This window comes from Ptychodera flava, chromosome 2 (assembly GCF_041260155.1).
Source record: "Ptychodera flava strain L36383 chromosome 2, AS_Pfla_20210202, whole genome shotgun sequence".
NCBI classification, from domain to species: domain Eukaryota; kingdom Metazoa; phylum Hemichordata; class Enteropneusta; family Ptychoderidae; genus Ptychodera; species Ptychodera flava.
The window spans coordinates 2804729-2828157 of record NC_091929.1 but is presented as its reverse complement, the minus strand read 5'-3'; the positions used below and the strand labels follow the sequence as shown (position 1 = coordinate 2828157).

General features: G+C 37.2%; 2 protein-coding genes and 1 long non-coding RNA gene across 3 annotated transcripts in view; 2 read left to right on the top strand and 1 right to left on the bottom strand.

Moving 5' to 3' along the window:
* The window catches only part of LOC139151414 (nuclear pore complex protein Nup205-like), a 63849-nt gene extending 60046 nt beyond the window's left edge, over nt 1-3803 (bottom strand). The window contains exon 1 of the mRNA XM_070724204.1: nt 3760-3803. The gene's annotated coding sequence lies outside the window, so the exon portion shown is untranslated. The remainder of the gene's footprint in view (nt 1-3759) is intronic.
* On the top strand, nt 5-1069 carry LOC139123724 (uncharacterized). Its single transcript, XM_070689882.1, has one exon. The coding sequence runs from the start codon at nt 5-7 to the stop codon at nt 1067-1069; it is 1065 nt and encodes a 354-aa protein (XP_070545983.1).
* Nucleotides 3804-9467: 5664 nt separating the features above from the next.
* Nucleotides 9468-17989, top strand: LOC139151409 (uncharacterized). The gene is made up of 2 exons (XR_011556418.1): nt 9468-9608; nt 16480-17989. It is a non-coding gene; the product is annotated as an uncharacterized lncRNA (long non-coding RNA).
* Nucleotides 17990-23429: the final 5440 nt, after the last annotated feature.

The following is a 23429-nucleotide window of genomic DNA, read 5'->3' as shown; positions in this document are numbered from 1 at the left end:
AAGGATGTCCATATTCCTCAATGTACAGAAAGAACTTAAGGGACTTACCTTCTCCGACAAGACCGAGACTGTTTTGTTAAAACGTTTGAAGAAAGCATGCCAAACCAGGTGGCTTAGCTTTGGTGCATCTGTGGATTCAGCATGTGAGAATTATGTCTGTATCTTAATGGCATTGAAGAAGCTGGAAGCAGACCCAACTGCTCAAGGTCTCTTGATGAAGATCAACAACTGCAAGTTTCTTGGTGCACTGTATATTTTAAGAGAGATACTCCCATCTCTGTGTATGCTGAGCAAATCCTTTCAAAGAGGAAATGTGGATTTCTCACACATAAAGCCCAGAATCGAGTACACCAAAGACAAACTTCAGCAAGTCGTAGAGACTAAAACACCTATAACTAAATTAAGACAAGAACTGGAGAGGGATGTTGAAAGCATGTCAGAGATGAATTTAACCCCACATATAACTCAGCAGCTTGAGTCATTGTTGGTGAAGTATGTGAACAAGCTAGTTGAAAACATTGATAACCGGTTTGAGCAGTCGTTACCAATTCTAACTAGCTTTACAGTGTTTGACCCAGCAAAGATACCAGCACAATCACATCCTGCCTTCAAAACATATGGTGATAACCACATCGATGCAATTGGATCTCACTATTTCCAAGCATTAGAAGCAGTTGAGCAAGATGCCAAGAAGTGTCAGCTTCTATCTGAGTGGCGTAGCTTTAAGTACCATCTACTTGATTGGAAGCCCGAGTGTGTAGCCTTAGCTAAAGCCTCAAAGTCTTTAACTGCTACAGACTTAGCTATCGTAAAACTGGTGAAAATTCAGGAAATATACCCACTGCTGAGTTGGATAGGGGAAATATGCATCACTATACCCATGTCAAATGCTTGGCCAGAAAGAGGGGCAAGTGCTGTGAAACGGATAAAGACCAGATTGAGAAATAGGCTAGACAGCAGCATGCTGAACGTCTTACTGCATGTGACAATAATGGTCCCAGTGTTAACACTCCTGAATGTGAAGTCCTATGAAAGAGGCAGTGAAGGAATGGAAGATGGTAAGAAGTAGAAGAAAACTCCAAAATTACCAAAAGTGACTGCCAATCAAAGTGATGATCAGTGTACACTTGCAGCAACAGCTGAATCAATACAAACAAACTTGGACGCCCTCCGAATGGAACTCCGAGAAGCGACAGCTGCCCTTAAACTCTGTGATGTCAACTATGGGGGGAAACTACTATGTGGTTATGAAGAATGGGAAATGAGCAATGAAATGAGTAGACAGCAGGTGATTTAAGATTAAATGTTAAATCTTCACAGCAAATAAAACCATGTGTGTCATAAATAATACAAACAAAACAAAATCATGTTTGTTTGTTTTGTTGAGCAATGAAATGAGTAGACAGCAGGTGATTTACGATTAAATGTTAAATCTTCACTGCAAATAAAACCATGTGTGTCATAAATAATACAAACAAAACAAAATCATGTTTGTTTGTTTTGTTGTATGTGAGCCACGTCTAAGACACACAACAAAAGTACTGTTTCAGTCTCAGCTAAATGTCACCTCAGATGCCACCAGAGAACACCATTTCCACTCAAAAATTTCATTTTTCGCCTTGCGAGAGGGGGGGACCCCCCTCTCGCGCTCTCCCCCCTCGTTCGCTACGCTCACTCGCCGCTCGGTCGCTTTGCTCCCTCGCACTCCACCCGCCTACTTTCCTAAATTACCCGGCTACTTTAAATATAAGGACAACACTGGTAAAGGGAAAGCAACTCCACACATCGTTCATATACAGCAAAAAACAGGATGGTTGGACAGTCTCATATACATTACGTTTACGTTTTTGAATGTCCCACACAAGTTCTGTTGATAACATTGTAGATAAGAAGAACCGACTCATTTGAGTAAAATACTAATCATGTAACACTCCACTCCACTGTTTATCCTTGTGTGTCTATAAAAACAGATTGGCATCAGTACGAATACATTGTTTTATGGTTTGTTTAGCCAGAGTGCTGTACTAATTAACTTCAGTCTCTACTATCAACACACTCAGTAATTTAGCAATTCCCTTGTGTGTTCAGTCCAGACACTCAAATGAGTCGGTTCTTTTTATCTACAATGTTATCTACAAAACTTGTGTGCCACGTACAAAAAAGTAAACGTAATGTATATGAGACTGTTCAACCATCCTGTTTTTTGCTGTATTTGCGTTTAATGTTTAGTATTGTGTATTTTCTGTTTCACTGTCTTGTGTATAGAACCGATCAGGCATGGCGACTAACAGAAACATTTGTTTACAAGAGTTGTTTATTTGTTTGCTATGTAAACATTCTTAATATTTTTCATAAATGCAAAGTAAATATGGAATATGATTATCATATTTCTGTTGATGTTAACAATACAAATTGAATCAGTGATCAACATCGCAGGTATCATTTGATTGTTTACAGGTATTGCTGTTTATTTGTTTACCTTGTAAACATAATTCTAAATAGCATTTTTCATATATGCAAAGTATATATGATGGAATATGATTGTCATATTTCTGTTGATGTTAACAATACAAATTGCATACAGTGATCAACGTCACAGGTATCATTTGATTGTTTACAGGTATTGCTGTTTATTTGTTTACCTTGTAAACAAATCTTAACATTTTTCATATATGCAAAGTAAATATGATGGAATATGATTATCATATTTCTGTTGATGTTCACAATACATAATGCATACAGTGATCAATGTCACAGGTATTATTTGATTGTTTACAGGTATTGTTTATTTGTTTACCAGGTAACCTTGTAAACAGCATTCTAAACCATTGAACATTTCATCGGCAATATCCACAAAAACTTTCATCAATTTTCAATAAGAAATGCTTGAGTTATTGCAAAAAACACTAGAAATTGCAATTCTAGTTTCTTCAAACAATGTTCAATATGGGGGTCACCTGGTTGTAATGATAACTCCAGGTGTCTACCATGGCATAATTTCTAAATAGGAAGCCGATTTTTTTCAAATTCAACAGGAGATATCTCTGCATGTACTGAACGATTTTCATCAAACGAAAAGCAAACAATTGGTCTTGAAGAGAGCTTCTTTTGATATGTAATTTATTATTATTGTAACTGTCTATCAATTTCATGTCAAATCCCTACATTAACATTTTGAAACTGTTACACATTTTGGACAAAGTCTCCCGATCGGGAGATTTCTGTCATTTTTGAGAAAAACTGTCATCGAGTAGCTGTATCTAAATACATGTAAAATATCTAGGAAGTCTCCCGATCGGGAGATTTTCTCCCGATTGGGAGAGAATCCCCATTTTGGTCTAGTGTGCCCTTGCTGCTGAACCGTTACAGCCCGGTCCCGTATTTTCAGCCCAAGTCGTTTGGCCCCGGGACTCAAGACATTTCGGTACCGTTCTATGACCCCAGAGGTCCTAGATAACCAACCAAAGTCATGCCATGTTACTACTAAAATAGCGATTGCCAAGAAACAGATGGACATTGAGCATCGATCAACAAATTTCACTGCACACCAAGCGAACATCGTCAGTGCCGAAACGTCTCGAAACCCTCGGGAGTATGTTACAGCTACGGTAATAATTCAATCTTGAGAGAATAAAACGTAGCTGTAAGAAAGTTAGGAGGATAAATAAAACTGTAATTAGATGGGAAATGGTCAAATTTTATCCAGACCCCATAAAAACCTTAAAAACGGTAATATCCAGACAGACCTTGATTACTTACCCAAATTTACCGCCATGTGATCCGCCATATTTGTAGCTTATTGACAAACTGCGCATGCGGCATACATAACCTTTAACCTTTCACCCTCAATTAGGCGTTTCGCTTTTGACTACTGTCGTGTTCTCAAGCCTCGATACGACTGTGTGATCATGAGGATCAGGACAGCTGACTATGGTGTCCAATCCATGCCAAAATTACTACTTTGATTTTGCAACACAACATGCCATTCCGAATTCTATTTTACAATTCAACATGCTATTTCACAACTCAACATGCTATTTGACAACACATCATGGACTTCCAAATCCTATTTTACAACTCAACATGCTCTTCCCAATTTCATTTGACAATTCAACATGCTATTTCACAACTCAACATGCTATTTGACAACACATCATGGACTTCCAAATCCTATTTTACAACTCAACATGCTTTCCCAATTTCATTTGACAACACATCATGGACTTCCAAATCCTATTTTACAACTCAACATGCTCTTCATTTGACAATTCAACATGCTATTTCACAACTCAACATGCTATTTGACAACACATCATGGACTTCCAAATCCTATTTTACAACTCAACATGCTCTTCATTTGACAATTCAACATGCTATTTCACAACTCAACATGCTATTTGACAACACATCATGGACTTCCAAATCCTATTTTACAACTCAACATCCCATTCTAAAGCTAGCTCTGCGGAGCAGGGCAGTGTTACTGGCTATCGAACAAGATTCAAAATGGCGGACGCGAAATGGTCCCCTCGCACAGAGAGAGAAATGCGAACTTTGCACAAGTCTAAAAACGCAGCTTAGTACATTGTGTATCTAAACAAAATGAGCGTGCTCGAAAACTAGGATCGATCACGATTATAAATTAAAAATTGCCTGTTTTTGGAAAAGAAACTGCGCGCTGCAATCAGCAGTTTTGTCTATTGTGCACCGTGCGTGGGAGGCTTGTCGTGAAAGACCGAGATTTACTATATGGCGCATCTGATATGGTCCCATCGCATAGAGAGATGAAAATAGGCTTTGTCTAAGTTCAAAAGCACAGCTTAGCTCATCGTGCATCTAGACAAGTTGAGCGTGCTCAAAATAGGAGATCGATCATGATTTTGGGTGAAAAAAACCGATTGTTTTCGGTGGAGAAACTGCGTGTTGCAACCAGTGGTTGGTTTTGCCTATGGCGGTCAGCAGGGCTGTGGTGGGAGGCCTTTAGCCGGCAAGGGGTGGACCATTGGGGAGTGGAAAATTTTCGAAAAAAAAATTCCCCACAAATTTCAATAAAAATAATCAGCCAAAGAAACTTGAGAAAAACAGATGACGCACTTAGGTAAAAGGAAAAAAAAATCCGTCAAAATTCTGAAACATTTTTATTTTAGTCTGCATCAGATACCTACTATGATTCTTTGGCCAAGAAAGGGGGGGAAGGGGAGATCTGAAGGGTATAATCGTGGCCAGTAAATGAAGTAACTTTTTTATTTTATAACTTTTTGTTTGTTCATCATATGTTTTTCTTTCACTGAAGTTTGGCATCGTAAAGTAATTCGAGATATAAGATAATATAAAAATCATATCTGTGATATCGATTGTTAACAACTGTATTGTGGGTCTTTACACTATGATTAATTAACAAGAATTCAACAATTCAGGCAGCTTGTATCGGTACATAAAATGGGAAATATTCACCAACCATATGACAAACAATCACTTTCTTTGTATTTCACTATTCAACGAAACTGATTTCCATTGTAATGTTTAAACTTTATTTACAATTAAACATTACAAATCCGTATTTTCTTTTCAAAATTTCATTTGTACACTTGTCTTGACGGTTGAATACCGTGCGTGTGAAATGCAATAGTGCAGAAGAATACGGATAGCGACATTACAGCGACCTCTATCGGTTGTTATCCACAAGTCTTTCTCGCGAAGTCCGTTCCAACAGAGCTTTGAACCTTGTCTGGCCCATATTCGTATTTTACATCTCCGCTTGCTGAGGCTTAGTTGTCAGTTGTCATGGCTGCTCGCTACTTATGATAATCATTGAATTGAATCGTTCACGTAACACAGCCTTCATCAGGCAGACCATCACAGAGAAAATACAGCTATTGGAAAGAGAGTTAGAAAGTACCGATCATGAGTATGATGGGCTACACCGAAGAATGGTAACACTGCTCCGGCTTGTTGTTGTTCTGAACGGCACTGGTCATGGTATCATAAATGATGATGTAGTGACCAATCTCCAGCAAGCTGAGTATGAAATATCTCAATTGCAAGCCTGTGTATATGACGAGGGATATTATGTGGAATTAGAAAGAAAAGCGAAACCGTCAAGACAAGTGTACAAATGAAATTTTGAAAAGAAAAATACGGATTTGTAATGTTTAATTGTAAAATAAAGTTTAAACATTACAATGGAAATCAGTTTCGTTGAATAGTGAAATACAAAGAAAGTGATTGTTTGTCATATGGTTGGTGAATATTTCCTATTTTATGTACCGATGCAAGCTGCCTGAATTGTTGAATTCTTGTTAATTAATCATAGTGTAAAGACCCACAATACAGTTGTTAACAATCGATATCACATATATGATTTTTATATTATCTTATATCTCGAATTACTTTACGATGCCAAACTTCAGTGAAAGAAAAAAATATGATGAACAAAACAAAAAGTTATAAAATAAAAAAGTTACTTCATTTACTGGCCACGATTATACCCTTCAGATCTCCCCTCCCCCCCTTTCTTGGCCAAAGAATCATAGTAGGTATCTGATGCAGACTAAAATAAAAATGTTTCAGAATTTTGACGGATTTTTTTTTCCTTTTACCTAAGTGCGTCATCTGTTTTTCTCAAGTTTCTTTGGCTGATTATTTTTATTGAAATTTGTGGGGAATTTTTTTTTCGAAAATTTTCCACTCCCCAATGGTCCACCCCTTGCCGGCTAAAGGCCTCCCACCACAGCCCTGCTGACCGCCATAGGCAAAACCAACCACTGGTTGCAACACGCAGTTTCTCCACCGAAAACAATCGGTTTTTTTCACCCAAAATCGTGATCGATCTCCTATTTTGAGCACGCTCAACTTGTCTAGATGCACGATGAGCTAAGCTGTGCTTTTGAACTTAGACAAAGCCTATTTTCATCTCTCTATGCGATGGGACCATATCAGATGCGCCATATAGTAAATCTCGGTCTTTCACGATAAGCCTCCCACGCACGGTGCACAATAGACAAAACTGCTGATTGCAGCGCGCAGTTTCTTTTCCAAAAACAGGCAATTTTTAATTTATAATCGTGATCGATCCTAGTTTTCGAGCACGCTCATTTTGTTTAGATACACAATGTACTAAGCTGCGTTTTTAGACTTGTGCAAAGTTCGCATTTCTCTCTCTGTGCGAGGGGACCATTTCGCGTCCGCCATTTTGAATCTTGTTCGATAGCCAGTAACACTGCCCTGCTCCGCAGAGCTAGCTTTAGAATGGGATGTTGAATTGTGAAATAGGATTTGGAAGTCCATAATGTGTTGTCAAATAGCATGTTGAGTTGTGAAATAGCATGTTGAATTGTCAAATGAAATTGGAAGAACATGTTGAGTTGTAAAATAGGATTTGGAAGTCCATGATGTGTTGTCAAATGAAATTGTGAAGAGCATGTTGAGTTGTAAAATAGGATTGGAAGTCCATGATGTGTTGTCAAATAGCATGTTGAGTTGTGAAATAGCATGTTGAATTGTCAAATGAAGAGCATGTTGAGTTGTAAAATAGGATTTGGAAGTCCATGATGTGTTGTCAAATGAAATTGGGAAGAGCATGTTGAGTTGTAAAATAGGATTTGGAAGTCCATGATGTGTTGTCAAATAGCATGTTGAGTTGTGAAATAGCATGTTGAATTGTCAAATGAAATTGGGAAGAGCATGTTGAGTTGTAAAATAGGATTTGGAAGTCCATGATGTGTTGTCAAATAGCATGTTGAGTTGTGAAATAGCATGTTGAATTGTAAAATAGAATTCGGAATGGCATGTTGTGTTGTAAAATCAAAGTAGTAATTTTGGCATGGATTGGACACCATAAGCTGACAGTCAAAAGCGGTTCAAGTCCATTGGACTCGACCGAAGACGGGCTTAGAAATGTCATAGCTTTTTCCGCATGCTGTGTACCGTTCGCTGTTGACGGACATATCTCACAAACCACCTGGAACTTTTGGTGTGATGGTCTCATGGGCAAATTTCTGACATTTATATTTTCTCATTTTTTGTATTGAATCACTTTAAATTAAAGCCGGTTTTAAGGATTAGGTCAAAATCTAAATTTAACTTTCGACGACCTGACTTATATTCTGCCACTTGTAGCTTCAATACAAGACGATATTAACATTACTAGATATTAGGCCTTCAGCATTTTTGAAAACCCTGTTTTCTTTTACGTTGGTGTTCTTCAAACCCGTTTCCTTTACTTAAAGTTGCATTGTTGTTCTTCAAACCCAAGTTTGCCTTTGTTACATTTCGTTCTTCTTCCTGAAACCCAAGTTGTTTACCTTCATCGATATATGTTCTTGTTTGCTGTTTCAGTGCGTTCGTGTTTTTTTTCTACTGATCTTGGCGTTTTTATTCCCCCCAAAAACAGTGTTGGTCTTACCATAGACCCTCGAGGGTCTATAGGGGTATGGTCTTACACGTTTTAAGTTTAAATCCCCCCCACACACACACACACAGTTTACGTCACTGTTCTCTCATTAATATGCAAAAATAAATATTTGTCCGCATTTTTAGATTACGCTTTTGAAAATTACGCATGCAAAAACGACGAAAACACATCTTAGTAGGCGACTGCTAGTGTAACATATATACCAAAGGCATATTCATGACTCAGAGTACAAGCTGCAAAAACGGCCATGTATGCAACATTGATAAAATTTGTCCGCATTTCAAGCTGCGTGTCCGATGTCGCGCGCGTACAGCTATATTTAGTAACAAACCTGTAACCGTGAACAGCGCTATTCACTCTAAATCCCATGTTTTCCCATAGAGGCATCGATCTTCGATGATGATGATGATGATGATGATGATTAGATACATGTATTAAAAAACTGAAGAAAAATAAAAATATATTTGGACTCAGTAAAGTTGCTGTTGTTGTTCTTGTTGATAGTATTTGCAGAAAGAACAAAGTATGCGTTGCAAAATTCAATACGGCCTAACTACACACATGCGTTGCAAAATTCAATACTGTTGCATGCGCATTGTGTAATATAGGTTGTATTGAATTTTTGCAGCCCATACTTTCTTCTTTTCTACAAATACTATCAACAACAACAACAATAATAACAACAACAAATTTACTGAGTCCAAATATATTTTTATATATCTTCATTTTTTAAATATTTAATCATCATCATCATCATCATCATCATCATCATCATCACCATCATCATCATCATCATCGGAGATCGAGGCCCCTATGGTCTTCCCTTATAAATATTCTCAATTTCCGTGTCTGCTCTCCAAACCTTGCGTGTACGCGTGTTCCCCGTATCATGCATGCATTTATAGTCCCGTCATGCGTGTGTAGGTCTATCAAATCAAATTTTGTGCTCGGTAAACTCACATTCCTTTTTACAAATTACAGAGTTTGTATGGAAAACATCTTCTTATTTGTGTCTGTATCTGTTGGTAGCGTCATTCCTACCTGTGGTGGCGCTGTCACTATCGCAAAAACTGACCTCGGACATGGACCTCGGACAGTTCAAATCAGGTCGTCAGGCTGCAAGCAGTACCAAGGATCAAGGCGTGCATCGAACGGGGCAGGACAGCTAGTAGTTTGCAATTGCGGAGTCAACAAAGTGAGTGTGAAATTGTAGTGATTGCAGAGGATCTGACCGTGACCTCTTGTCTTTCGTGATCCACAACAACGGCAAATTCTTGCACGTTTGATCGAGGTTTATGCAGCACGGTCCCTCCACAAATGATCAAAGCCAAACGGCAAAGTAGTGACCACGGGTGCTGCAGTACAGTAGCTCGAGGTTTTGCCTGGGTATTTGGGTCGGACGGCAAAACCTGGTTTTGCCGTCCGACCCAAATACCCAGGCAAAACCTCGAGCTACTGTACTGCAGCAATGACCACAGGTGCTGGTCGTTGGGTATATAGTGTTTCTGATCGATCAATCGAGAATGCAAAACCGAGAACACGATTAATTGATTGACCAAGCAGAGGAGGGATCGATCGAGCAGACTACCAGCCATGCCACAAGCACCTGTGATTGTGACACGACAGTATAAAGCCAACTCTCTCTGTATTTCGCGAGTGTTCGGCCACGCCCCTCCCTACTACTAGCTTGGAGGGGGAGGGCTTATAGCCAATAGCTGAGCCTTCACCACAGTAGCTTGTGGATACGTACAGTAGACTCCATGAGTACACGATTTTGATGATTGTTTTAATTCAATATTTCAAAAGTCATTCTGCTTATCCCATGTCAATATCAGATCTCTACAAAAAAATGTTGACAGCTTAAAGCTACTGTATGAAGACATCATTCACTCTCAATTTGCAATAACAGGCATTTCAGAGGTTTGGGACACAGATAATCTAAGTCTATATAGTATACAAGGCTACACACTAGAAGTCAGTTCACGAGAATCAGGTAGGGGTGGTGGGGTTGGGGCGTACATTCACTCATCATTAGTTTATAAATTGATTAAAAGAATGTGATACATTCAGAGTCTCTTTGGTTGGAGGTATCAGTCAATAATACTAAAATAATAATAGGAATCATCTATAGAAAGCCAAATACCGATATCTCTGAGTTTCAGATTAGTCTGCTTGATGTGCTAAATACGTTCAAACTTGATAAAACTAAATGTATTTTAATGGGAGATTTAATATAGATGCCAGAACACATACAACTAATGTTAATTCCTATTTTACATCTCTTGAATGCCTTGGTTTTCACCAGTTGATTTCTACACCTACCAGAGTGACCAGCTCATCTGAAACATTAATTGACCATATCTACACTAATATTATACAGTATCCAATTCATGCCGGTACTTTAATTACAGATATTCTGATCATTTTCCAGTTTTTATTGTCATAGAAAATATGACAACAAATCTCTCAAAACAGTATAAAGTCTCATATAGAAATTACAAATTCTACAATTCTACTCGCTTCTGTGAAGATCTAACTCATGCTCCGTGGGATCGAGTTTATAACTGTAAGGATGCAAATGAAGCATATAATAATTTTCAGAGTGTTTTCGATGAGTTGTGCAATAGACATGCTCCCATTAATGTACAAATTCGCAGTACAAAGAAAAACCGGAAACCATGGGTCACTAATGCAATTAAAATATCAATTAATACAAAACACAAATTGTATAGTAAAGTGCTCAAATCAAACTTTGATGTCATTGTTGTTGATAGATATAAGAAATTTAGAAATGTGTTGTCTACTGTTCTCAGGAAAGCTAAACAAATGTATTACAACAGCATTTTTATGGAAAACAAGGGTAATACCAATGTAATTTGGAAAACTATCAAGCAAGTCCTCGGAAGTCATGAGGAAAAGGCTAAAAATACCTTGCCAGACAGCCTACGAGTACTGACAAATGGAGTGCATAATACATTGTCAGCAAAACCTGACATAGTAAATGCATTCAATAATTATTTCGTCAACATTGGACCTGACCTTGCCAACAACATCGATTCTCCTCATAAAACTTTAATAGTTACCTCACTGAACCCAAAACACATTCCTTTTTTATGTCCTCCACTACACAATCTGAAGTTCATAACATCATCTGCACCCTGAATCCAAAAAAGGCATGTGGCCATGACAAAATACCAGCCAGACTTATAATTGATGGGGCAGCTATAATATCAAAACCCTTGGCATATATATTTAATCTTTCATTTCAGACTGGAATTTTCCCCCAATCTCTAAAAATAGCCAAAGTCACACCAATCTTTAAAAAAGGCACAAAAGATGATCCAGGAAATTATAGACCTATATCAGTATTGCCCTGTTAAGTAAGATTCTAGAAAAAATTGTCAATGCATGCTTAATTCAGTACATAGAAAAAAACAATATTTTATATGAGCATCAATATGGATTTCGTCATAAATACAGCACAAAACTTTCAATTGTAAATCTAATCAATTATCTTATCAAACAACTTGATAATGGCAAAGTAACACTCGGTATTTTCCTTGACTTCTCTAAAGCTTTTGATACAATCAATCATGAAATTCTTCTTTCTAAACTTTCTCACTATGGTATTCGAGGTCTTCCTTTACTTTGGTTCAGAAATTACTTACACAATAGATCCCAACTAGTCTCTGTCAATAATAATGCCTCATCATTCCTTAATGTTACATGTGGAGTACCACAAGGATCTGTCCTTGGACCTACCCTATTCTTACTATTTATCAATGACATTGCCCGTTCCTCCACATACTTCAATTTTAGATTGTTTGCTGACGATACCAATCTATTTCATACTTCCCTGCTAACCAAGTTAATATAAATTTAAATACTGTCGACATTCACCTCAATACTGTAGTGGACTGGTGCAGGGCTAACAAACTTACTGTAAACTACCTCAAAACAAATTACATTGTCTTCAGAAATCATAACAAACATATTTTCTTGAATGGTACTCTACACATCAATAATACAGTTATCAATGAGGTTGAAGTGACATCATTTGTAGGTATTCACATGGACAGACATCTTAAATGGTCAAAGCACATTAAAATGATTAATTCTACTATCAGAAAAAAGGTTGGCATCCTTTTCAAATTGAGACAGTTTTTACCACGCAATATCCTTATTCTTCTGTACAAAACTTTCATCCTACCACACATCACTTATGGTCTTGAAGTTTGGGGTTCAACATACTCCTCACATCTCAATAGTATCTTTCTTTCGCAAAAAATGGCAGTCAGAGCTATAACTTTCAGTGACTTCACAGCAAACTCAGCTACTCTAATAAATAAAGATTATTATTATTATTATTATTATTACGGCAGGGCAGTCGGCCTATCTGGTGTCTGCCGTGTAAACACAAGCTACTGTGTGCATACACATAGGGCCATCTGCTGATCACCTCTGTATCGTTTATTTACTAGTACATTCATGCTTGTATCTATTATCAGTTAGGATAGACCACAGGGGCTCATAAGTGCCTATTTAAGTCAATATTACAGCGTTTTTCTTTCTTTTTCAATGTTACAAATAAGGGGAGAACCATTTGATTTCTGGGGGGGTATGGAGGAAGAGGGTATGGGAGCAAATTTTTTTTCCTGTCAGAGTGACAGCAATTTTTTTTTTCTACTGTCAGACCTGCATCAATTTTTTTTTCCAAATGGAGTAGCAGTGCAAATTTTTTTTTATTGGTCATCAAGTTTGTAATGTGTTGTATATAAGGGAGCCGTCATTATTGACGGCCTGAAACTCCGAAATTTCGAGTGACCCTCCCCCTTCACCAACCATGATGAATTTGAGTAACCTCCCTCTCTAACTCTGAAATTTTGACCATTCCCCACTTAGAAAAGTTAAATACCAATACATGTAATTACAGCAACAGTAAAGACCTTTCAAATCTTGATGTACCCTGCTAGACAATCATCAGTTATCTCATGATGGTTCAAAAAGGTGAACACATCAAAATGAAATTCAAAGTCACAATAAAATAAAATATAAAAGATCACGAAGTATCTAACAATATAGTATATTGTTTAATTTGGATGGATATTATGACAGGGTTTTCACTAGGATATCTGACGGGCAGAATTTGAAAGTACAGGGGGAGAACATGAGAGAGGCTTAGGGGGAAGTGTCACAGGGGCTTTCCCCTATCTTACATGGAATTTTTTAAGATATTGTGCAATGGTGCAGTCCGGTGCAATCTGAGAGTTTTTTAATTTGTTTACTAAGTGAAACTATTAGAATACCCCAAGGGGGGAGAGCACGAGAGGGGGGTTCCCCCTCTCGTATCGGAAATTTTGAGAAATTGATGTGTTTAATGGTGCAATCTGAGAGGAGTTTCAGTTTATTTTGCACTCGGTAAAACTGTTTGAAAATGACATTGAACACTGATATTTTTTACATTTTTTGCATGATCAGTTTTTGAGTCACAATATTCAACAACCAAACAATGACAATACAATTTGTGAAAAACAGTTCTGTTTGCCAGAGACTGAAGACAAATGAATATACAGGAACGGAAAATCTGTGACCTTCTTGTGTCATTTCTCCAGCTGCCAGCTTCTAATGAAAAGCCTGAATATGGTATGTTTGCGATCCAGTGTTTGTGGTCAGAAAAACAAGGCTCACACATTGTATTTCATCATATTTGTTTTTCCTCAATTTTTCATTGTCAAGGTACATCTTTCTAACAAATTCATATTGAGAAAATAATATTGGTTTTAACACTATTTATTGACTCCTGTCTTGTGTTTTAAATTTTCACAATTTACAGAAGTCAAATAATCTCCTTTAGATAGTGCCTATGCCATTGAGATATGGCAACAGAAATCCTGAAATATGATTTCTTGGGTCAGAAAATGGAAGGAAAACATTGAGTGTACTGAGGTGTAAAGTAGACCCATGTAGTGCATGCTTATATCATAAGTGCTGGGAAAAGAAACATAAGAATTGCTTGTGGTAAAACATTTGCGCCGCCTATGGCGGCGCACCGGCAAAGAATACATGAGAATAAGGTTTCCAAATTTTGCTTATTTCTGGTGCATTGTGACAATTTTTTTTTCTCTTCTGTCTGTTATGACAATTTTTTTTTTCTCAGGCCATGACAGGATCAATTTTTTTTTTCTTCTCTCTCACCTGGTGACAAATTTTTTTTCTCAAAATCCTCCATACCCCCCAGAAATCAAATGGTTCTCCCCTAAAGCTGAAGAGCACAACATTTGTGTAGCTGTCTTTTGTGTAGCTTGTATTGGCATGTATAGTGCGCCCTCAATGGGGAATGTGATCATATGTAAATACGACCTTTAGTTCCGTGACCTCTAGCCAATTCCTCTGGCCATGCCTTCTGGCCACGTGTACAGACATTAGTACAGTAAGCATAGCGAGGGCAGGGCAGGAAGTAGGCATGGCTAGAGCTGGGCCTAGAGGTCACGGAACTAAAGGTCACATTTACGAGGACGCACTATACATGCCAATACACGCTACACAAAAGACAGCTACACAAGTGTTGTGTTCTTCAGCTGGATTATTTGTAACATTGAAAAAGAAAGAAAAACGCTGTAATATTGACTTAAATAGGCACTTATGAGGCCCTGTGGATAGACCCAGTATGCTGACAACTGTTGCATGACGTTGACACTGCCAAGTGCCTTTCCAGCAGCATTAATTGACACAATTATGTGGTCTGATGGCTGTGGAAACATATTTTCAAATTTTGATTCATATTTCTGACGGGGAATGCATGGGTAAGGATATCACTGAGAATTGAAAATTCCCTGGAACTTTAATACAACTTGGAAGTGTTAATATTGGGTGCATGGAGGCAGCTAACAGAAACACACAGATAATACATTCCCTTGTGATTATGTATACCAAAGACAATGTGATGGAGGGACTTAATCACAGACCATCATTTTTTTAGGATCTATGCGTATACCGTAACCCAAGGAGGTACCACACCAGACAGCCCTCATAGCTAGGCGCCTCTGTTTCAGTATCATAGGTACACCAGCCCACTAGTTGTATGGCTGTTTTACTTCTCAGTGCCCATCTGAAAAGTCAGAATCCACAAATTTCAGCAATAATGTTGAGTTGTAATTGTATTCATGAATCTAAACTGAGACACAAGTATTACACCTGTATGCAAATATATTTATGCTTCATTGTCTTCATACTTGCCATAACACAATCTAAACCCAGAATGTAAGTTTATGCAACCAAGGTATTCAAATCAGATAGTACAGCATTGGCTCTTTCTCATGATTTTCTGTAAAAGTAGGGAAGGCACTTATACAGGGGTCTATGTTATGACAAATACTGTAATTGATGAGAACAAATCGTATGTGTTCATTTTATTGACATGTATGTGATCAAACTAAGATGAGTGAGTCATTTCATCTACTACCTAGACTGAACAATGCTTTCCTTTCAGAAAATGTGTTATGAAGTAAATATTCACAGCTACATTATATTAAACAACTGCAATAACATCACAGTATACAAAACAAACAACCACTCCCCAGCTGTCTTGCCTATTTTTTTTAAATGTGTAATCCGAACCATACAATTATTTTTTTTAATTGGTCTTAGTATGATTAATATACATGGTATGATTTAATAGACAAGATATATTGTCCAGAGGTTTAGGTGAGGTCAAGTTGACTGAAATCAAGTTGGTTACCATACCACTGCTGCTGGACTTCATGATACAATTTGTAATGTAAACCATGGGTATCTTGCTACAGTCTCTATGTGGCATAACAGCAATCCTTCAAATGTCTAATACCGGATAAGATGGATTTAAAAGACACACATGATATAGTGACCTTTGAGCATAATAAACTGTAGTTGACTGATTAAAAAAGATGGTGAAAAATTAGCAAATGTCACGTCTACTCACCCTTTGAACAAGAGTATTTGCAGATTTTGTCATTATTTTGTGATTCAATATTTACTAGAAAGTATCTTGAAGTGATTAACTTTAATTTCATATTTTTATGTATTCACAGTCAACAGTTTCCATGGCAACAAGTCTACAGAGGATGGTCAGTCGCCTGACAGTGCCAAAAAGTAACATCACTGCATCTGCTTTGACAGTGCGTCATTGCTATGGAGACTCTAAGAATGAGAATTCTGATGCCTCCCTTCAGCGCAGATACTACAAATACTTTCTACCAATGCAAATTAGGATTTCAGACACTGATTTGTATGGCCATGTAAACAACATAATATACTACTCCTACTTTGATGCCATTATCAACCAATACCTAATCAAGCACTGCGGATTAAACATGAACTTGAAGACATCAGACACTGTAGGTTACATGGTACACACAGAATGCACTTTCAAGAAACCATTAAGTTATCCTGATGTAGCCCTGGCAGGACTTGTCATTTCCCGCATTGGAAGATCCAGTGTCAAGTACTCTGTGGCAGTTTTTGCACAAAGAGCTGACACTGACAATGAACTTCCCACCTGTACAGGGCATTTTGACAGTGCCCTCTTGGGATCATTTGAAGAAACAGCCAGTGCTGTTGGAAGTTGCACTCATGCTTTTGTATCAACTCAAACCAATCGTCCAGTTCAGCTGCCTGATAAAATGCACCAAGGTTTGCAGAGAATTCTTGTCAACAAGAACAGTAAATTGTAAAGCAAAGTCTGGATTCAAGTTTAGTATTTTAGTAAGGAATGTTGATCAGCAACCAAACTTTAATTCTGTTTATACTCTGCTTGAAGTTTTAAATTGTGAGGATGTCAATGATGTAGTCACCTGCCGGAAATTTACATATCACCAGTTACTAAATGGTCTCACATCAACACTTGACAAATACAATATAGATTTTCTAAGAGTGACTTAGCTTATGTAAACCAAGTACAAAGTTTTGGCATTTACAAATTTTTGAGCATGACAAAAAATAAATCGAGTACAAAATTTTGGCATGGACAGATTTTTTAGCATGACAATGAACTGTGTTTTGCTTCAACTTTATGCTTGCACATATGTATTTAATTGGAATTTTTGATCATTAGAATTGCATATGACATTATTCAGTTGAAGCTGAACTTAAAGATACACCTTTCTATTGATTTGAAATACAGCCCAATTATAACAGCATAACATGCATAGAAATATGTTCATAGAAAAAGTACACAACCATCAGTATTACTCTGTGCAATGACATTTCTTCTGATTGACGTTAAAGGGCTAACAGCTCTAAGTATTGATGATTTTTTCCACCAATTTTGTTTATAATATCAATACAGTTTCTTGTTCAACTTGCCAAATTATATTGAGATGAGATACACACTGTTAAGCTTGTCAATTCAACAGGCTGTATGAGAAAACTGTAAAATAATGGCAAATTGATTTTGTGTTGAATTTTTTGTGTTTTACAATGTAACCGCTTAGCCATTTATTATCTCTCACAATTTTGAGTGGATGCAAAGAATGTTGAATATGGAATTGACTTGTTGAAATATAAACCAGCCTGCTTTTAATTGATTCAAATCCTAAATAAGGTAACTGACCATATATCATGTACACTGGAGTGTAGTGCATCTGTGACATGTGTGTTTCTTGAAGAAACTAGTGTATGATTTTTCGGCTTCACAAGTTCACTGTGAAAGTAATTGATGCAGTTTGGTTCTCAGATGAGATAGCTGACAGTCCATTTGGTCTTCAGATGAAGTAACTAATAGTCTGTCTGGTTGTCAGATGAGGTAACCCATGGTCCATTTAATCATCAGACGAAGTAACTTACAGTCTGTTTCAGTACAATGTAAGGTTAATTTCAGTAACTCCATTTCAGCAGAGATATCAGGCCAATAAAGTAATTTCATCGTTTCTGGTCACTGCCCGCGTCATTTCGGAACCTGCGCATCATTTCTTTTTTTGGGTTACATATTCATCGGTACAGCTATCCTTGATATCCCTGTTTGCATGTCCAAAAATGCTAAAAAGAAAACGGAGGTGTTATGCAACAGTGATAAAAGACAACTGTTACATTAACAGTGCCAAACCAGCATTGTTAGGAATAAGAAAGGGGGTAAAAAAAGAAAACCGCGTCACCGCATCACTTTTTCTGAATGTCAAGGACCAGAAACAATAGCCCCATCATGATGAACAGCTTTGTAGACCAACGCAGTTTTGGGTTTCTGTTTTACTCCAAACTATCAGATGTCAAGTTGTTATAGATTTCACTTATAAATCAGAATAATTAAGACATTCCAATCACTCATCAGTAGGATGTTTGATGTTTGAGAGGGTTTGTTTTTATCAGTGCTCTAGCCAAAGAAAAGCTGTATGGGACATTATCAACGCTAACTACAGGAATTATACAAAGAGTAATAGATCTCACCAAAACTACAGGTTCACTTTTCAGTGATGGAAGTATATCATTTTGATCTCAACTTGACGTCATCTACATTGTTGGCGTACCGTGGTGCTGACCTCAATACAAACATCTGGCAACTTAACACGGTATGCGAACACCCGATGCTATAACCAGGTAGTTAACGTTATATGTGAATTTTAAGGGTAGTTAATGGTTTCCCCAAAGTTTATTTATTTCGGCACTGAAGCGTCGGGTTCGATCAACATTCTGTGGTGTCGACAATATTGGCAGCGAAAGAGAAAACGATTTGCAACAAGTCATAGAAAGGGATTTGGAAAACAGATTTGTGAAAAGAGGTTGAATGTTCAACAAAATGCTGCAAGCAAGAGTAACAGTATTTGTCTACATCAAGCAAAACTCACAGATACGGCGGCAGGCAAGGTTGTTTTTAAAAATTCACGACTTGAACCGTATCTATTTCTTTCTTTAAATCACTGAAACACCAAGAGAGAGACATACGTCGATAGCAAAATGCAGTGACAGGGCAAATATGAGAGACGAATAACCATTTGTATGCAGATAGTAAAATGCAAGACATGGTTTATTTCTGCCTTGTAATACACCGACATCACATCGATGAAAACAAAAAACCGATTCCTGAAATGATGAGTAGAATCTGGAAATAACTCAGTATTTCTGCTGTAAAAATTGGAGACAGAACATGACACCTCTCCCTCTCTCTCTCTCTCTCTCTCTCTCTCTCTCTCTCTCTCTCTCTCTCATATACACTGATTCAAAGTAATTTGGTGGGAACGGACCTGGCCAAGTGGAAGGTGAAAATACAACTCTATACACCAGGAATGCTGAAAAAGTTACCATATCAAATCCACGTTGACGGAGCGCTATGCAATTGTTAACAATAACGCCGTGCATTTAAGATTAGTGAATGTTTCTGGGCGTTCTTTGTTATTGTAATGATGTTACCGGACAAGGTCGCTCTAAATATTAGACTTCAAATGCATGGAAATTTTATTTTCATGTCACATTTTCAATTCAGATTACAATAACTAATTTCCATAATCGGATTATTATTATAAGGACACGTATAAATGTTTGGCTGCGTAAAAGCCTTTGATACGCACTACTCTGTGCTCACCTGGAGAAAGGTGGGCTCAATTTTTATAACAAAACAATCGAGTTTTCCCAAAAGACTTTCTTTACTCAGTAAAACTGGATCCCCTAGGATGGTGTTGAAAATCACTTTACTGTGAACAGTCAGGACCCAGTATTTATCTACATCAAGCATATTCACGATATGTTACCACCCAACAAAACAAGTAAACCCACTCTGCGCCCAATATATGAAAGTAGGGATACCATTGAAGGCAGAAACGACGGATACCTTCTTTGACGCCATCGGCTATCCAGGCTAGATTAATCTGTATGAATCAGGAGTATGCTTTGAAATATTCCACTGTTTTGGTGACGCGATCGTTTGCTCTGTACCATGTTGACTGATACAGCTGAAAATTTCCATCTAGGATTCGGTTATTGTGTCCAAACGTATGGTTCAAATTTTACCTATTGAATCAAGTTGGTTCACGGTAATGGAATGATAAATATTTAACTTTTTAAATTTGCTGTTTTCACATTCTGCCGTGTGCAAGCAGGAAAACGTTTTATATCTTTTCAGTTGGTATGTGCCAACGTTTTTAACGAGTTGCATCGGGCGACGGACTAAAAACGTATGGTAAAGTTGATGGATTCTTTTTGCAGCTACTTCGTTCAGCTGTTAAAATTGAAAAATATCTACAGACCATCGATTTATAATATAATGTTTAGACTTTTTAAATAAAAATGAAAAAAAAAGAAAGGAATCGTGTTACTTCAATGACGGATCAAAAGATTCGACATGAATTGGCAAACATTTTCGCTCATCAAAATAGTCTGAATAAATGCATTTGCAGGTATTAACATTCAATATGGCAGTAAAATTGTTCAATTGTTTTGGAAAAAATAAGCCAATAAAGGAAGTGTGAAAAACATGGAAGAAAAACTCTTTACCAAGGCAAAGGAAGTATAGTGTTAGTATGTAACAAAAACATTTGTTTTTCAATCAGCAATCACAAAAATCAATGTCACTCATACAAATGTCAATAAACCGTATTGCACTAAAATAATCTGAATTAAAGTCTTTGAAATAAAAGCATAATAGATGTGTCAAATTTCTATGGTATATGATATTTTTAGACGTAAGTATTGAAATACAATATAAAAATAAAAGCTCTCCTGTCTGTAACAAAGTTGATATTGTCTAGTATTCCGGCCCTCGAGCCAGACTTTGTGTTTTATCTTATGTTCAAAAGGAAAGCACGAACCGAGGACCATCCGTTCAATGTTCTTTCATCGTCTTCTCAAATTAGGATAGGTGGAGGATTATAAGCTGATTTCAAAAATTCTTACAGACATTATGACGGTGTCGTCTACATTGTGAATCACGCCACCACTAAGGATAAGACAGTGTGCGAGAAGTCAGGTAAGCGATGTTGTTGGATAGGATAAGGTCGTGGCACCATCCCCTTCTAAGTCTGTGTTTAATTCTTGATTGAATTCAAGAATTGTTGAAATTTCCCGTTTGTCGCCTTTATTTCCCTATGATAATAATGACCTTCGCTGCAAATGACACATTGCTGAGTTGGCAGTTTAACATTCATGTAAACTGTATAAATAGTACAAAATGATTACAAAAGACTAGCACAGAGAGAACAGCTGTAAAACTCATCAAGAACCAATAATTGACAGTACGAAAATTTCCAGGTTGTGTAGTTATCACCCCTTTACAAGTCAAATACAGCAGAGCGAAAGTGACATGTACAGATCATATTGATAGCTCTAAATTTCTGTCCGTCTAACAGAACCGTCGGAACCTGTTCTTGAGAGAGTCTCTATAGGTCATGGAGGCATTTCGAATGTTCAGAACTTAAATATGACTTCCGAAAAAATATTAGGGCTGCTTTTTTCTCTACGAGTTAGCTTGAAGACCGGACAATGATCACAGATGGACGTAAAATGCTCGTTTAGATAACGGCAGAGTAAAGTATAACTCAACGTTTATTTCACTTCAGAACAAGATGAAAACCAAAGGAAAAAACATATTTCAACTGTTTAATTCATGTACTTACCATAAATGAAATCACACCCGTTTATAACAGATGTCATTTTTTGAACATTTGTGAATACTATCACATTTGAATATTGGAATATCACGTCGTATTCGCTTCAATAATATTGGAAAACGTACTCGTTAATGTAGCTACATACTTAAAATAAACACAGGAAAGTAGTTTTGCAATACTTTCTCAAACTATGGCTCTTCATCTGCAAGGATCTCAATACAAATTCAATGTAAACATGCATTACAATTTGTTTAGGAAGTTTCCCTGCTTCTATTTTCTTTGTATGCAAACAGCTAGTCTTTATTCTCAGAAATCACATCAAGTTCAACGACAACGATGATGTTACGGACCCTTCAACGTTGCAACATAATCATCAAAATAATCTTCATCAAGTATTTTTTCATTGTCGTTTGTTTTTGTTGTTTTTGTTGATGTTGTTGTTATCAACAATATGTGTAATGGCACGTCACATTTCATGGAGCATTTATCAAAGTTCTTCAAGACATGTGAATGCCATGGTTCCATAGTCTGTGGTCTACCGTTTCAAAAATGTAACACGGTTGAGCCACGGTTTTATAATCGATGAAAATGATAAATCCTTGCCGGTAAAAATCCATGTTCACAATCCAGTTTGCTTGGCAGCAAAATTCGACTGAAAAGTCTCTAAAAAACAAAGATGATTCAAAAGTAGGTAAAAAGTCATTGGCTATGTTCTCGGGAACGACAAACGTTCTGATTTCCGTCATTGTCAAGTATGTTGTAAACCGTCATTTCACGTCATATCAACATACACAGACACCTGCCGACGAAAAATCAATTTCTTGAGCCTCTTGTAGGGTTTGGCCCACAGACTATTGAAAGAAAATTGTCTAATGTTACTTGCTCTTCTGCCTTGAATGGCTGTATCAAGAAAGCTTTTAATATCCTCTTGTTTCGATTTCAAAATACCATATGCGATATTTACATACCTGAATCCCTTGGCTGTTTTAGGCATTGCTCTAGCACTCACCTCACAATTTATGAACCAGAACGATAAAAATAGTCTGCAACTCAGGAAGCAAATATGGAGCCCAGTGTGAACTCCGAATACACGTCACAAGTGTGAATAAAGGGAGAGTCATGACGATATGGTCCCACGATATGCATCCATTTTATTAAAATTGTGCGCCTATACAGATCGAATGTTGATCCAGTATAAGAGAAATATTTAAGCAAAGAGGGATGATAAGACTCGCATGTATTGAATAAATCTGATATAAAATATTTTTATTTGTATGGAAAGGAACCAATATTTTCATTTCCACCTTTTCTCTGCTTGTATGAAAACAATCAAGGAACTGCTTGTATTTTTAAAGCTATACAAACAGAAAGGTCGACACAAAAAGTCTATTCGAAAATACCGTCGCCGTTCACCATTCAGCTTTCGAATATCATTATTTTAAAAGCCT